Source organism: Notothenia rossii (assembly GCF_949606895.1).
Source record: "Notothenia rossii genome assembly, chromosome: 1".
Taxonomy (NCBI): Eukaryota; Metazoa; Chordata; class Actinopteri; order Perciformes; family Nototheniidae; genus Notothenia; species Notothenia rossii.
In genome coordinates this window covers 15,854,296-15,870,971 of record NC_136912.1, presented here as the reverse complement: position 1 = coordinate 15,870,971, position 16,676 = coordinate 15,854,296, and the positions used below count along the sequence as shown (strand labels likewise).

At 39.3% G+C, this 16,676-nt stretch overlaps 2 protein-coding genes across 4 annotated transcripts; both read right to left on the bottom strand.

The window, feature by feature from the left end:
* Positions 1–379: 379 nt before the first annotated feature.
* LOC307043408 (lipopolysaccharide-induced tumor necrosis factor-alpha factor homolog) lies at positions 380–8,590 on the bottom strand. Of its 3 annotated transcripts, none has more exons than XM_079687839.1 (6): positions 8,180–8,590; positions 7,386–7,473; positions 5,478–5,643; positions 4,767–4,859; positions 4,449–4,656; positions 380–4,343 (listed from the first exon to the last, which is right to left on the bottom strand). In XM_079687839.1, exons 3-6 carry the CDS (start codon positions 5,614–5,616, stop codon positions 4,238–4,240), a joined length of 546 nt encoding a protein of 181 aa, XP_079543965.1. In that variant the 5' UTR covers positions 5,617–5,643; positions 7,386–7,473; positions 8,180–8,590; the 3' UTR covers positions 380–4,237. The 3 variants fall into 3 exon arrangements, with proteins under 3 accessions (XP_079543965.1, XP_079543964.1, XP_079543966.1); XM_079687838.1 differs by having other exon boundaries at positions 8,350–8,590; XM_079687840.1 differs by lacking the exon at positions 7,386–7,473.
* A 1,491-nt stretch (positions 8,591–10,081) lies between these two features.
* pdia2 (protein disulfide isomerase family A, member 2) lies at positions 10,082–15,731 on the bottom strand. Its single transcript, XM_079687775.1, has 11 exons — positions 15,407–15,731; positions 14,585–14,800; positions 13,462–13,595; positions 13,214–13,351; positions 12,759–12,875; positions 12,475–12,600; positions 12,170–12,364; positions 11,561–11,681; positions 10,562–10,740; positions 10,318–10,452; positions 10,082–10,232 (listed from the first exon to the last, which is right to left on the bottom strand). The coding sequence occupies exons 1-11, from the start codon at positions 15,681–15,683 to the stop codon at positions 10,176–10,178; spliced, it is 1,695 nt and encodes a 564-aa protein (XP_079543901.1). The 5' UTR covers positions 15,684–15,731; the 3' UTR covers positions 10,082–10,175.
* Between the last annotated feature and the right edge of the window lie 945 nt (positions 15,732–16,676).

Genomic DNA, 16,676 nt, shown 5'->3' with positions numbered 1-16,676 from the left:
TGAGCTGGTAGATGTGAATGCTATTGTTATCTGCCGACTAGACCCACCACCAGTCTGTAGCTGATTAACTTCCCTATCTGAGCCCTGCTGTATCCCTGCTATTGGCTGCTTTTCATATCAAGTGTATCACTAATATCTAGATGCCCTTCGCCTAACCCTGTTAGCCTCGGCAAGGTCAGAATAGAAGCACACACACTCACCATACACATAGACATCATGCAAAAATCACCACAAATTATACAACTGATATAACAACTTAACAGCTTTGGAGTTTTAACTGAGACCATTTTTTATTTCCTTATCAACATGATAGGATCATACGTAATAAAATAACAATTTAAAAAAAAAAGTTGTCAGGGTTACTGAGCATGACACATCATTTGTTTGTTTGTAGCCTTTATTTAACCAGGTGAAAGCCCCTTGAGATCAAAAGATCTCTTTTTCAAGGGGGACCTGCAGGACATTAGTTACACATGTAACATAAAAACAACAGAACAACAATAAGGATGACATAAAACATAATAATAATAATAATAGATTTAATTTGTTAGCGCTTTTACAGGTGCTCAAAGACGCTTTACAGATAATAGTGAAGAGAAAATAAAAGAGAAGAAAGGAACAACAAATAAATATATAGTTAAAGTTAAAGTCAAATAATAGAAAAACAATCACACATTAAAAGCCAGATTGAAGAGGTGAGTTTTTGTGAGTTTTTTGAAGGTGGTGAGGTCAGTGCAGTCACTGATGGGTTGTGGGAGTGAGTTCCAGAGGGAGTAATAATGTACAGGGTAAAGTTTACAAACTCTATTTACAGTGACAGGTACCATGAGTATCAAACAGCATGTCACCCAGCCGAGTTTTAAAATGATGCAGGGGAACCAAAGTCCTCAGTTTTGAACATGTTTGAAGACTGTTCCAAGTTAGTGGAGCTGCACAACTAAAAGCTTTCTTCCCTAAGACAGTCCTAGCACTCGGCACATTTAATAAAACAACATAATGAGATCTCAGGCAATGAGTACTTTCAATTTGTCGAGAGATCATCAGAGAGCAGATATAAAAAGGTAGTTTACCCAACATGGCTTTGTAAATGAACATGTACCAATCACTGAGCCTCTGTACAGCTAGTGAAGGCAGACCTGCCTTGGCATACAGGGTACACTGATGAGTAAGTGCTTTACAGTTAGTAACAAATCTCAGAGCACTGTGATAGGCGGCATCTAACTTTCCCAGGCAATGGGCAGGTGCATTCATATAGATCAAATCACCATAGTCCAGCACAGGTATAAAGGTCACAGTGAATAGCCTTTTCCTGGCTTCAAATGAGAAACAGGACTTGTTTCTGAAAAAGAAACCTAGTCTAACCCTCAGCTTTTTAAGCAGATTAATGACCTGAAGTTTAAAAGAAAGACAATCATTAAGCCAGATACCAAGGTATTTATAACAGGTAACCACTTTGAGTACTTGTCCTTGCATAGTAACAATATCCAAAGCAGTGTCTGGTGTCTTTTTAGCTTTTGAAAAGAGCATTACCTTGGTTTTATCAACATTTAAAAGAAGTTTAAGCTCAGCGAGCTGAGTCTGAATAATGTTAAAAACAGCCTGTAATTTAACAACCGCGTCCTGAATGGAGGGACCTGCACAGTACATCACGGTATCGTCCGCATAAAAATGTAAAGTAGCTTCATCCACACTTTCACCTAAACTGTTGATATATATAGAGAATAAAAGTGGCCCTAAAACAGAACCTTGAGGAACACCATTAGCAATGTTCAACCACTCAGAAGACAGCCCATCAAAGTGAACACATTGGGACCTTTCAGCAAGGTAGTTCACAAACCACCCCACTGCATGGCTGGATATGCCAATACTGACTAGCCTCTGCTTCAAAATGCGATGATCGACGGTATCAAACGCTTTGGAAAGGTCAATAAATAGAGCTGCACAACTCATTACAAGAGGTAAAGCAGGTGTGTTGATCAGTCCTGCATTAGAGAGCATAGATTCAACAGCAGAGGCAGCATACATATCCTTTAACCACAATCTACAGCTTGTTTTCTGCACCTGGTATTCACATCAAGTGGATATGATTGTACATCAAGTCTTTATGAGTCATAGTTCACAGTACCACAAATGACTCCATGGTTCACTTTCTTGCAGAGGATTTCATGGGGAAATTGACAGCTAACTCTCATTAGTTTGTGTCTGGTAAAGACATAGCTCAGAGAACATGCACAAAAATGAAAGTATAAATTGTACGACTCTTCTGACAAATCGATTTGGCAATTTAATCGACAGATCTGTAAAACTGAGATGCTCCACAAAGAATCGTCCAAAAGCACAACGTAAATCTTTTGTGTACCAGACATATGCTAATATGTGTCTTAGAAATAAGTCACATTCAGGATCAAAACACGAATCAACCTAAGAAATCTCAGTCAAATATAACCGAAGGACAAATTGGTTGACTGATAAACTGAGACGAGGCAGCCTTTAGGAGATGGTTTTCCAATCTTCAAGACAGCTAGCTAGGCTCTGTCGAAAGTTAATACACGACTGAAAAGCTTTTGTGTTTCTCAGCTTCTAATAATACAAATTAGGAACCTGTCTTTATGAGTAAACTTGTAATGGTGTAAACATTTTCTTTTAGAGTAGCCAAAAAGTATTCTTTGATATTGTCTTGTGTATTAAAAGTTCTGTCATTACTTTGAGATGCAGCAGTTAGCAGTCCTGTGTTAATGTTTGACAAAAAGATTAAAGGCCCTGAGCACCCACACAGTGTGTTCACTCATTCCCTGTCCTAATAAGAAGAATAAAGCTTTATACTTTTGTGTTTTTACTGCCTTATATGTTGAAGGCAATCGTCTGTGTGGGTTTATCTCAGATGTGCAGGACCTTTAGAAGAACAATTAAGCAGAACAATATTGTAGCATTTTAAGTAAAGTTGTGTTTTCTAATATGCTTTGTTTGCTTTTAAAAAACAAATCATGGCCTTCAAGTCAGGACAAGCCATCTCCTTCATCTCTAAAGTAAACATTAATTTAAGCTATATTTACATTTAACAAACTCATATAACAAATATGTAGTTCTTTTGGTATTTAAATGAAGGAAATACATTTATCAAACATGTTAAAATAAAATATAAAAATGGTTGATGCCTCTGTACCTGACGTCCTCTTTGTCATCATTAATATCCTCCGTCTAGTCTTTTGTCTGCACTCTTTCATGTTGTAAACTTCTAAACACGTGTTAAAATGGTGAAAAGAAAAACATAAATACATTCTTACAAGGGTTCTTGTCTACTTTTTACGTACAATACATTATTGTGTGCTGTGCCCTCAAAAAAAAAAAGATCTGAAAGTAGGACAATATTAGAAACTGAAAATTAAACATTTTGGTACAAAGTAATGATTATGGGAGCCCTGAGAGGAAAGAGAGGGAAACAAATCTGGTGATTCGTTTTAAAGTTTGGGCTAAAATCATTTCTCCCTTGTGTTTATGACGTAAGAGGAAAGGCTTTGCCAGGATGATCTTTCTCTGTTCCATTTCTTCCTGCATCAAAAGTTTGCCAGGAGAAAAAACGTTGTATTTATATAGATTTTACTTACTAAAAAATGTCACCAGGATAATTTCTCTAGGTGATGTTTTCATAGTAAAAGGTTCCATGTCAACGCTTAATATTTTTACTCTGAGTTTAGACAAAAAAACATCCCATTTACAAAATCGGGTAGTGATGCCTCTTGTGTTGGAAATTAGAATAACAACAACAAAAACCAGAGAAGAACAGAAGAAAAAACACAAACAAATATATCAACGGAATTATTGTTCTCACTTGCCTCTCAGTGCTTCCGTAAATACTGACCTCCTGAGGGTTTGAATATGGCAATATGGTCCTTTATAGAGAAAAGCAGCGGTGAGTTTGAATTTCTGTAAATTCAAGCTGTGTCAACGTTTCATAGCCAAACATTTTTAATAAAAAGGTCTATAGAAACTTCTCAAACAGCAAAGCCACTCGTCAGTCCATCCCTATCTTCATTTAGTTATGTATATACCTTTTAAAGCTCACATATGTGATGATAAGGCAGGGACGTAAGAGTCTATTCTGCTCCCAAATCTACTCTTTCTCCCCTGCGTAGGTCGGGAGGTGTTTTCATTCCTAGACGAATATTATTTATCCTTGTTGTGGGATAAATATTCTATGAGTGGTATTAACAGAGGTGCCTTACTAATCCTGACAGTGTCATCTTTCGTACGTGTGCAGCTCGTTTTCACACTGTGGGCAGGAATGATGTGCATCTTGTAGGCTTTTTATAGTTAATGGAATCAGACAGCAGCCACAGATTAACCTGAAACACAAACAAACATGCAGGGACACGACACACAGTCACGTGTTAAAGCTGGTTTAGCATTTTGCTGCTGAATACTCATGAAAGTGTGCGTTTGCGTCTCACCCCGTCATGGTGAAAAGGAAACAAATGCACCAGGCGGTGCTCCCAGGCAGGTAGGAGACTTTGGTGGTGACGACGCGGTGGCAGTGAGGGCAGCGCACCACACCAGGCACGTCTCCCAGATGTGTCACTGAGATGGGAACAGGAAGCGGCTGGGTCGTCACGACAACGGGCTGAGATAGTCTCCCGCCGACAGACTGTGTTACACCAACTGGCATTCAGAGAATAAAGGGAGGACAGGGGAGGACGTCAGGGAGAACCGTAATATTACATATTATATCTCCACACTCAAGAAGAAAAGTAAAAATGTGTCTCTCATACTTTGTGTAACTGGGTGGGTTATGACTCCAGTGTTTCTTGTCCTCCTAGGATTTGGCAGCGTCAGGACAGGAAAAGGATCTGGCTGGATTGTAACTAGAATATAATAAAGAATTATAATTAAACAACAGCTTGCTCCCGCCAAAACAGAGTTTACCAAAGACTCCCTCATATACATGTCTAAACTCACCAGTAGGGTAACAATACAACTTTTAGCTGCTTCCAAATGTCTCTGCGACACTCATTTGAAATGCTAATGCAGCCAAACACACAGCAGTTGTTGTCATTAATCTTTTTGTACTCTGGTAAACATGCGGGCCGGTAAATATTGGGCTGCAATTAAATATATTTGTCATAATTGTTCGGTTCTCTGAAAACAAAAACAGAAAAAGCAAAGAAAAATCTTTGCTTTGTGTTTCCCTTTTTAATGTTGATAGTGTCAGCTTAAAAAAAACCTTTCCACCCCCTAATGCTCTCGGTTATTACCTACTGTATACTGCTATAGAAGTTTCAGATTCATCCATCTTGCAAACTGTTAACAGAAATATCAGTTTATGGGTGAAAAATACCCAGGTTTACGCCATACCGAGACAGGGAAACAATAAGACGTATTTTTTAATTTAGCTTGGTCATTAAGTGTGGATGTATTCTCTGTGCCACATGATGAAGTGTGACAGAAATAAGGAACGAGAGAAATTAGAGATGTAATCTTACCTGCTTCTCCATAAGTGGGAGGAGGTGTTGGGGGGTAATAGAGGGAGGCGTTGTAGGAGGGGGGAGGGGTGACGTTGAATGCTACTGTGCTCAGAGCAGGAGGGTGGAGGCGGGACTCCTCATACGAAGGGGGTTCCATCAGCGGATCATCGAGTCAAACAGGAAGCTAGCGACAAACAGAAACAGCAGATAACGCTTACTGCTGGTGTTTAATTCAGTAAAACCTTTATATTGCATCATTTCCTTTTTACTGGATTTAAACGCACAGATTTCAATCATGTGATGACATTTGTCTGTTGTAAAAAAAAGTGTAGTGGTACAAATTCATGCCAGAGAGAGGTGAAGGGCTTTTATTTGAATTTGGGCTGTTTTGGGTTCTTACAAGCTTCATTTTGGTCGAAGTTTTTCCCTGAAGGTTCAGGCGTATCTCTCAGCAACCATTAATAATTTGCTCAGTTGTCATCAATACAATTTAGCTGTCAAGAGACTCAATTCATACGGGAAACAGTATCATCATCTGTCTGTGAACTATGAAGCAAAACCGGTTACAGCATCCCCTCGCAGGGAGTCAAGGTCATGGAGGAGTCAGTGGAAAGCCACAGGTGGATTAAGGAGGATTTTCACATGTCAATAAAAAGACTTGGTTTAATGTTAGATACGTGGACATTAAGTGGAAGTAAGATCATTCTGGTAGAAAACGACACTTTGTTTTTTGTTGGGTGGTGTAGGTCCAGATCAAATTGTGCAATCTTTTCAAGGATATTTTTGTTATGAATTGTTGCACTCACTTTTATTTTAATAATCAGCAACATGATCCCATGATTCTCTGTAGTATGATGTAAAACTTGACTCATTGTTATTGGTGGAGGCATATATCCACCACCTGCCATATTCTTAATCTACAAATAGCATGTACGCAGTTTTAGGTCCACAGGTCATATACTGCGCTTTATTGTCCTGTGTGTAAGAAGACACTGCACACAGGCAGTGTTATGCTAGATGCAGAGGTGGGAAGTAGTGGAGCACAAATACTTTGTTACTGTGCTTAAGTATATTTTTCTGGTATCAGTACTTTACTCCACTGCTTATTTTTCTGACGACTTTTTACATTTATTTTTAACACAAATACCTGTACTTTCTACTTCTTACATTTTCAAAACAGGCACATTACTTTAGTTTTAATCTGTGTTTGGTGGCGTGATCATTATTATATAGAGTCATTGCGTGCCTATTGATTTGAACACGATCCGTGTATCCATAATTTCCTGGTCTTCTCCAAAGAAGAGGGACCAATGAGAACGTTGTCATTTGCCGTTGTTCAGCATCGAAACATTCATTAGTTAACAATTACTTTATTGTTCTATTAATATAAAGACATAATTACTCTGTAGCTATGTTAGTTTGACAATAAAGAACCTTGAACCTTGAAGTGAGGTCAGTTACTCTTTAAAACAGATGGTAGTACTAGTTATGGGTACTTTTTTACTTAAGTACATTTCAAAGCCCATACTTCTTTACTTTTACTTGAGTAAAGAAGTTTAGTCGGTACTTCTACTTTTACCAGAGTATTTTTAAACATGAGTATCTGTACTTCTACTTGAGGGAAGGATGTGTGTACTTTTGCCATCTCTGGCTAGATATCACATTTCTACTGTCAAAATCTGATCTAATCTCTTATGCTGAGATGTACCCTGATCAAAGAAGCAGATCACTCACACACACACACACACACACACACACACACACACACACACACACACACACACACACACACACACACACACACACACACACACACACACACACACACACACACACACACACACACACACACACACACACACACACACACACACACACACACACACACACACACACACACAATTTATTCCACCACTCCCTTCTTACCTTCCCTGTAAAGATTGTCTCCAGTGTCCAGTGTGTCAGTCTGTAGGTGCAGGATCCAGGCTCTTACAGTGTCCACACCATGGAGCATCTACACACACACACACACACACACACACACACACACACACACACACACACACACACACACACACACACGCACGCACGCACGCACGCACGCACGCACGCACGCACGCACGCACGCACGCACGCACGCACACACACACACACACACACACACACACACACACACACACAAACACACACACACACACACACACATACACACACACACACACACACACACACACACGCATGTCTACCTTTATCATACCAATTACTGTATAGACCAGGTAAGATTCTAAAATCACAATACTTTAGATTAGATACAGAGAGAGGTTTATTATGTTATGTTGTATGTATATATTTAGTTTTTCATCATTGTGTTCATTGCTTTAAATGTCTGGATTAATAATCAGAATCCGCAAAGTAAATAAAGTTTCCAAACAAATCGGAGTGAAAAGTGCAATATTGGCTTCTTCAAATGTAGTGAAGTAAACACAAGTAGCATACAATGGGAACGGCAAGTAAACTAGCAGTAACTCAAAATTAAACTTGAGAAAATGCTGAGTAACAACTCACCACTATAAACTTTTATATAATAAAAATGAATTTTAACAAACAGTCATCACAGTATGAACACAGTAAGTCATGTGATTCCATGTCACTGCTTCTCCAAAATGTGTCTTTATGCCAAAGAGAAACTTAAAACTAATATTTTCAGCCAGTGAACACACCTGCTAAATGCAGCCAAGTGACTCCAGCTCACATGGGACGTCTTCTCTTGGGTAAACAAAATACATCCAAAGCCAAAGTATCTGATCCAGCAGGGTGGAGAACCGCCTTAAAGTGTGCTCCTTCTAATTAAACAGTCGGATGTGTGAGATTTAAAGAGCATTGGTCTTACCTTAGACACATGAGGAAGCTGGGTTGGCATGAGGACACTCGTCCAATGTTGGTGACAGTTGTGACGTCACAGCCTGTTGGACCGGTTCTCCTCTGGAATTACAAACATTTGAAATGAGTGAAGACCAAACCCTCCCCAACAGCTTCACTTGTACAAACAAACTCAGCCAGTGTTCAGGCTTCCTTTGTAAGATTACGCAAACCTATTATGTGGTAGCACTTTTCAAACTACATCTGCAGCATTTGCTACCATTCTTATAGCAAGACATGACATATAATCAAGCACATCAGAAAGGTTTATACCATTTCTTGTATGAAAAGCTAATCATTTCTTAAAATCACAATAGTTGTGTAGAAATAAGGAATACAAATAAATTACCTGTATGTTTTTGTAGTTGTTTTTAGAGGCAATGCAGATCTTATTCTGAATGATTTGTTTTTATTATGTCTTTTTGTATTCACTCATTCAACCTTATCTTGTATATGTATATCTAAGGATGTATAGAATAGTTTATAACACACTATGAGGTAGTCGTAAAAGAGTTCAATATCAAATAAATTGTTTTAAAAATCGAAGAAGTAATGATTAATACTCAACTCATTATCATTAATTGTTATTTTATCATTTTTATTTTCATAGCGGCAGTACTTTATTTCAAAATCCTCACTTTTTTATATTTAATGTGACAGTTGTGATGTCAAGGCCCTTTCACCTTTCAGCCAATCACATTCATTGTTATCTTATTTTCTATTTTTTCTGACTTTTTAATGTAAAAAAACCCATTCAGATTGAACTATTGTTACCAATGGAAATTAGACTTATATTGAACCTTTCTTTACCCTTTTCTAAGCTCTAAACATGTAGCCTACCATACAACTATTATGTGTTACATTTCCACTTTTTCTTTTCATTAACACAGATTGTTATTATTTATCATCTATGATTCACTTTGTCAATATTAAACATCTACTTGATGGAAAAAAAGCTCCCATTTGGTGATCCTTTTACATTTTCTCTATCATGAAATGGACAATTTTGTGTTTCATAGAAATATGGATGACCATGAAATGTGGTACAGCCATTAATGCTTCTGAAATGATTCATGAAAACAACCTTTCATCCAGAGCCACCCTCGGGTTATCCAATGATGTGCAAATACAACTGCGTGCTACGTCAGTCTCCTGTTCCTTTGCAATCTTTTGTATGTTCTTAAAAATGCCCTGATGCACCTCCCTCGATGAGTCAACCGCTATTTACAACTCTTGTCTGTCTTGTGGATGTCACTTCGGAATGAAAACACAACTTTGTTTCTGTCCTTCAAACTAATGCACTTTCTCTCTTTGCTTTTAGCTCCCCTACAATTTCACCTCTTCATCTTTAACTGCAAATATCTTTCTATTAATAATGTCCCTAATTAGTTGACACTTGCAGAAGTTCTGATATTGTAGACTTTAATGGCACAAGTGAACGCTTCTGATTAATGTATCGCATATTAACTACCTAGTACATGTATTTATGTATGTTATTGTATCACTCAAATGTCATCACTCAAATGATTAAGATAAATTAACTATGTAACTGACTTATTACATAGAAGGGTTAAACTGTCATTCCTGAGAACTTTAGAAAGATTAAATGTAATATACACACAGTTTTGTAGAAAATCAAGTTTTGAATCAAACCTTATGACAAACCTAACCTGAGTTTAAAGCTCATTCAAAATAGTCATAAGTATCTTCATCACATGATTGTGATCCAAATTAATTTTATTATGAAAAATTGGAATGTGCTAGGTTGATCCTGATTGGCCAAAAACCAGAGTGACATCACAGCTCGTCCTTAGATGTGTTGTTTGTCGGTACCTCTGCAGAATCATCAGCCTCCTAGAAGAGAGGAGGAGGAATGGGAGGGTGGTGAGTAGTTTTATATTAAGGGAGAACTATTTTAAGTAAGTGAAAAAATACAAACCTCATCAACAACGACTTCTCCTTCGTCGTCATCCTCATCTTCCTCATCATCACCTTCTTCCTCAGGCAACACTCCTCCATTATCCAGGAACTTAGACATTGTCTCCAGATCTCTGTTTCCAGTGTAGTTGACCACCTGGGAGAAAAAGAAGAAACAACAAATAATCAAAAGCTCTTTACAGGAATAGCAATAACATGGTGTCTGTATGCAGAGTTTGTGAAGCTGGACATGTGTCAGTTTGTACCTCTTTGCCACCAGCTGGGAAGTATTTGAGTGTTGGGAATCCCTCAATGGAAAGAGACTCCACCTCGTTGGCTGTGGCATCCATCTTGGCTATGATGAGGTCATCTTTGTCGGCGTACTTTTCGCCTAGCTCAACCCAGATAGGATCCAGGCTCTTACAGTGTCCACACCATGGAGCATCTACACACACACACACACACACACACACACACACACACACACACACACACACACACACACACACACACACACACACACACACACACACACACACACACACACACACACACACACACACACACACACACACACACACACACACACACACACACACACACACACACACACACACACACACACACACAGAGTTAAAAGATGAAATACATATCCAGTAACACTTTTAACACCAATGTGTCTCCTGAAGTCTACACACATATCTCCATGCTTTATTCAACTTTTTTCAAACTAGACACATCATTTTTGCATGGACCTAAAGTGTCTATTCTCACTTGTGGATCTAAGAGTGCCATCTAGTGGGCCATGGAGGTAGTGCCAAATGATAGGGTTCAATTATTATTATAATTATTGATAATATACAAAGCTAATTATTATCATATATTTACGCGCTCAAGAAACCACATAATTGCACCTCAAACTAAATGTCATAGAGGCATTCACTAAGCATGTGCTGAAGAAATAAGACCATTAGTACATTTTGTCTTACAGATTTGAATGTTGGTATTAATCGGATCTACATTTTTCCTTTATGGTTAAGAGGCAGCATAAACTCACTGGCTGTTTCCTCAGTCAGTTCCTTTGGGGAAAGTATTCAGAGACAGCCCGGTGTTTCTTAAGGAGTTTCATTTGATGAGTTGATAAACACTCAGCAAAGGATTAATTAAAGCTCATCCCTTTATTGTTGAAAATGGAAACGAGAATGTATCTAAATTCCAGTTTGACTTTTCCAGTGCAGGTTTAGAACCGCAGTGAAGTGACTTACAGAACTCCACAAAGACGTTTTTGGTCGGGTCCAGAGCAACAGACTCGAAATTCTTCGCCACCAGGACTTTGACCGGCCCTTTGTTCCAGTCCTCTGGGATCTCCTCAGACTTAAAGTAAGGCTGTAACATGAAAGAAAAACAGATTATTATTTATTAAAAGTCACCTATTGTGCAAAATCCACTTTTTCATGTCTTTTATACATGAACATGTGTCCCCTCTGTGTAAAGACATTCTGAACGTTTCAGGAAAAAAGATTTGCTCACTTTTTGTCCTGATCCATTTATATAAAAACCTGTCTGAAAATGAGCTGGCTTGTGTAACCATTAGCCAATCACCAACCAAGGTAACACCCCCGCCCCCCCTTATCACCTGAATCTCCTCCTAGAGCACCATTGTGTTCTTTTTCACCAAATATCTCGCAGAGTTGGGAGTGGCCGCTTATTTTGGGAGTGTCCCCTTATTTTCATTTAAAGTAAAAGACAGAGAATCAGCACTTTAGAAACAGGACTGAAACAGAGGGGATTATGGGATGCTACAATGATTTGTTTGGTATTTCGAGCTGATGTTTAACTATATATAAAAATGTGTGTATGTGTGTGTGTGTTACCTTAGCAGTGCCTTCAAGAACGTCCAGGCACAGCTGTCTCATTGAGTTTATGTTAAGATCCCCGGAGTCAATGTTGAACTTCTTTCCCGTCTCCATGTTGATGACACGAGCAGTCGGGGCGTCTTTCTCAGACACACCAAAGTAATCCAGCACATGCGTCATGGCTTCTGTCACGTCAAGAACGACGAACAGCATCTACATGACAGGAGGTTCAAATACGTTCTTACATCTTTCAGCCACTGACCTTCTTTCAAAGACACTCTCCACTCACACACAGCATCAACATAATACACACACACATTTACCTTGCCCTTGAACTCTTTGGCAATGGTCCTGGATTCGTCCAACAGCGCTGTCTGACTCTTCACAGATGAGTTGATGAACAGCAGGCTGTGAATTTTGATGCTGGAGCTAAAGATCTTATCTGCATTCTAAAAAACGCACACATTCATACAGTGTAGTTACAGTATAATAGCACATTTCATTTTAGATTTCAAGGTATAATTGTGTGTGTGTGTGTGTGTGTGTGTGTGTGTGTGTGTGTGTGTGTGTGTGTGTGTGTGTGTGTGTGTGTGTGTGTGTGTGTTACCTCCTGGCTGAATGGGATGATCAGCTCCATGCTGTTTTCCTTTATGAAGGCGGTCAGATTTGTTTTGTCCAGCTTCCCTTCTTCTGACAACGAGAAATCTGCTCTGCCCTCGTCAAACTACACCAAACACACACACAAGCACAAATTCAAAAGGGGTCATTGAAGAATTTTTTTTCCTTATGGTTGTTTCGCATCTAATGTGGATGTTTTGTTTCTTTTGCTTTCTAAACCTAACTTAAACCATGTCATTTTTATAAATCAAAAATACTCGAGCTAGAAATCCCTCTCAGAGACGTCAAAATCAGCTAATATTCAGACCTTTCTATCCATTTGAGGACATTTGTTCCTCAGAAGATACTGTTTGCACTAGATGGCAGCAAAGCTAAATTGTTACAGCTTCTATTAAACACTTGACTCAGTGCCCCCTCTGAGTTAGTGTAATAACATGTTCGTACCTTTTTGAAGAGCACCACCGAGTTGGCCTTTACTTCATACTTCTGGAAAACCTCTGGAATCGCTGACACAGCGAACTCGGAGTCAGTGAAATCAAAAGCGAGCTCCTTGAAGACTTTGGCCTCCTCACTTTCCAGATTCTGATATAGACATAAATCAACATGTAAGTATGAATGTGATATAAAATGTAAACATAATGGGAAAACAATTCTTTTTTTATAGTAAGGATGGATCAAATTAATTAACTTACATCAAAGAATCCTACAACAGTGATGTTATGTGAGTCGATGAACTGAGCTGCAGAGTCTGCAGAGTCGAGCTCGGGAACACCGGGGCCGGCACGACGCTTCAGCCACTGGACCATTCCCTCTGCTGTCCTCTTACCTTAAACACACAGAAAACGCCCAAATAAGCTTCTTTGTTAACACACAGACATCACAATGGTTGATGTCGATGTTATCTTTTCATTTCTGTAAAGTCAAACATTAAAGACACAAGGGACTATTAATCGAAACAGACAGCTTAAGGCATGTAAAAGAGACAGGTTCAGCAGTGATCAGATAAAGTAAACACACATGGCTGTTCAGCGCACAGTTAGTGATGACGTCGGCACAATTGGTTGTGAATCTGAAGAGCTTTAACAGTCAAATCTGCAGTTAGTTCATAGAGGTTTTAATTAAAGGTGACCTATCATGCAAAATGCACTTTTGTACGTCTTTGATACATGAATATGTGTCCCCGGTGTTCCAGGGAACTCACCAAGTGTCAGAAAACACAACCCTCTCTATTTTCCTCCATACCCAAATCTCTTAAAAAGGGGCTGCAACGGATCTGATACAGACTGATACAGATTTGAACACTTCTATGACGTCACAGAAGTGGCGCTACGGCTATTGGGCCAACTCCACCAATCAGGAGGAGACAGCCACGGGCATTGCCGTTGGAAAGCGCTGGAGACGCTGTAGTACATATGCCAGGCCTGTAGATGGTGCTGTTCTCACAGAATCAGCCCATGCAAAGACATTGTTAAATTGAGCGAAATGAGGAATGGCTAAAATGCATGATCTGTTTGGTATTTTGAAAAATAAAAAGTATAAATATGCCTTTTATAGGTATGGTCCTACACTATATTATTCAAATATAGCATGATAGGTCCACTTTAAGTAACACAATTGTGTATCCTGAGTGTATCCTTCTCCTTGATACTCATGTGATATGATTATTGACATTTGCATATAATAGTATTTCTATTTCTAATAATTTGTTAATGTTAATACTTTCTTGTACTTCTTTGGCAATATAGATTTGTGATCACTTTTGCTAATGAAGTTTATTTGAATGTGTGCATGTTCCTGCGTCTGTGAGGTGTTTACCAGAGAAGTCGAGGGGCTGCTTTCGGTCTCCGTTGATGAACAGTTTCAGAGTTGGAAAACTTCCGATTACAAACTCATCGCCCAGTTCCTTCTCCTCTATGACGTCCACTTTGGCCAAACGGATCCCTGCAGCCTCCTCCTTCTCCTCCTTCAGCTTCCCAGCAGCCTCGGCGTAAACAGGCTCCAGCTTTTTGCAGTGACCACACCAGGGAGCATCTAAACACAAACACAGACAGTTAATCTCTTTATACAGCATGGAGGAAATACTGGAAATCAATAACCAAAGCAGCAGACATGCAGCTGCTCCACAGGCCTCTGTCTTGTCCAGTATTTTGTGCTGCTATCACATGAAAAGATAAAAATGGAAATAAGCTGCTGATAGCAACAATGGCAGTTTGCCTCGGCCTTAATCCAGTTTGCTCTCTTCCTTGTCGTGACCTCACCACTCGCAGTGCTGAGCTCATCTGTGGGAGACTTTAACCAAGAGAGCATCTGGACATGAGAGGCCACGTGTTTGTGTGATAACGCCTCATGGGGGCGAGATCAAAAGACAGTGATAAATATTCTTTCCTCGAGGTCGCTTATAGTTATTCCTACATTTTTCAGCCTTTGTTTGCGTGTCTTTTTTTAGGAAAGTATCCATTCTTGACACCTTTAAACACAAAATTGGTCAATGTCAATACATTTTGCCACTGATTTCATTTGTGCTAATAGAACAACGATAAATGTAATAGGTTGTCTCAGGTGGGAGAAATAAAGTATAATGACATTGTTTTAAAGAATAGTTTATTTATCATTAATGGATCATTCATAGCTACTCACAGAACTCCACCAGTAGATACTGATTCTCGCTGAGAGCTCTGGCAAAGTTGTTGATGTGGAGAATCATCACATCTTTGTCCTCCTCTATCTCTGTTGTTTTCTCTTTCTCTGGTGTCTCTTTGGTTTCCTCCTCCTCGGCTGAAGTCTCCTCCGTTGACTCCTTCGATGTGTCTTCCTGTGTTTCTGCCTGTGAGGGCTCTGTGTCGTCGGCCCGGCTGCAGGAGGCCCACAACAGCAGGCCCAGCAGAGTCAGGGACAAAAGTGTGTGCGTCCTCATGTTGACGTTTCTGCTCTGGTACCTTCGCTCAGGTGTGGAAACCCTAAATACATGTGTCACTGAAAGTTTGCACCTTTATCTGTTTAAGATGCAGAGTGTGTGTCAAAATGCTACTGGCCTTCCCTCTTATCCAATCAGACGGCAAGCCTGCAGGACACACTTGCCAGTTTAAACCAATGAAATGTTGCCCTGTAGATTCAGAATTGAGCAAACTCTAAGAGTGACTGTTAAAGAACTGTACTGAGCTCTCCTTCCTCTTCCACTTTTTTTTGACTATTTCATATTATACTATATACTATATTCATTTTGACTTTTAAACCCAATCACCTACCAGCTGGAAGCATGTATACAGTTACTTATTTCATTTTCACTTTTTATCAAGGCCTTATCAGACCCTCATTTACCTAAAAACGTGAAAGTGCACAGTAATTATGTGGACACATAAGCTCTTGTCTTACAGTATCTCTCTATTTCTGTTCCCCCCTCCCCCTCTGTATTGTTCCCCCCTCCCCCTCTGTATTGTTTTATAGAAGCGACATGACTTGATAAATAGAGAACTGAGGGCTATTTGGAGATGAAGTCTCAAACAGTTAAACACAGTTTACTGTCATTTTTCATTTAAAGTTGAGATTAAAAGTGTATTCTTTTACCACAACGTCACCACAAGGTCTCCTTATTATATATTCTAGTTATTGTTAGGGAATTATTTGCTTAGGTATTCAACCTTCGACACAGTTCATCGTTTTCTCTGTGTTACTGTCTCTTTTCTCATGGCATAGTTCTACATCCTTGGGTATTGCTGCTATCTCTCTTAAGGAGGAGCAGCTTGGGCGCATTGTTGTTGCCAGTCTATGACAGAGCACAAGCCGCCATGAGGTAGTTTACTGTTCAGGGACGAAGGTTCCCTGGCGCACATTCTTTCCTATGTACGAGAGCTCTACCCTGCTGAAAAAAACCGCTTAGACCAGCTAAATTGACCAGCCAGTAGATATT

Bases quoted from the DNA above. Each gene is read 5' to 3' on its own strand.
- LOC307043408 (XM_079687839.1), bottom strand. From the start codon at position 5,616: ATGGAACCCCCTTCGTATGAGGAGTCCCGCCTCCACCCTCCTGCTCTG. The intron at 4,860-5,477 runs GTAAGATTACAT...ATTATATTCTAG, and splicing joins TCCCACTTATGGAGAAGCAG to TTACAATCCAGCCAGATCCT. The intron at 4,344-4,448 runs GTGAGACGCAAA...TTTGTGTTTCAG, and splicing joins TTCCTTTTCACCATGACGGG to GTTAATCTGTGGCTGCTGTC.
- pdia2 (XM_079687775.1), bottom strand. From the start codon at position 15,683: ATGAGGACGCACACACTTTTGTCCCTGACTCTGCTGGGCCTGCTGTTG. The intron at 13,352-13,461 runs GTAAGTTAATTA...TGTCTATATCAG, and splicing joins CTGTTGTAGGATTCTTTGAT to AATCTGGAAAGTGAGGAGGC. The intron at 10,453-10,561 runs GTACAAACTGAC...TTTTTCTCCCAG, and splicing joins TCCCAGCTGGTGGCAAAGAG to GTGGTCAACTACACTGGAAA.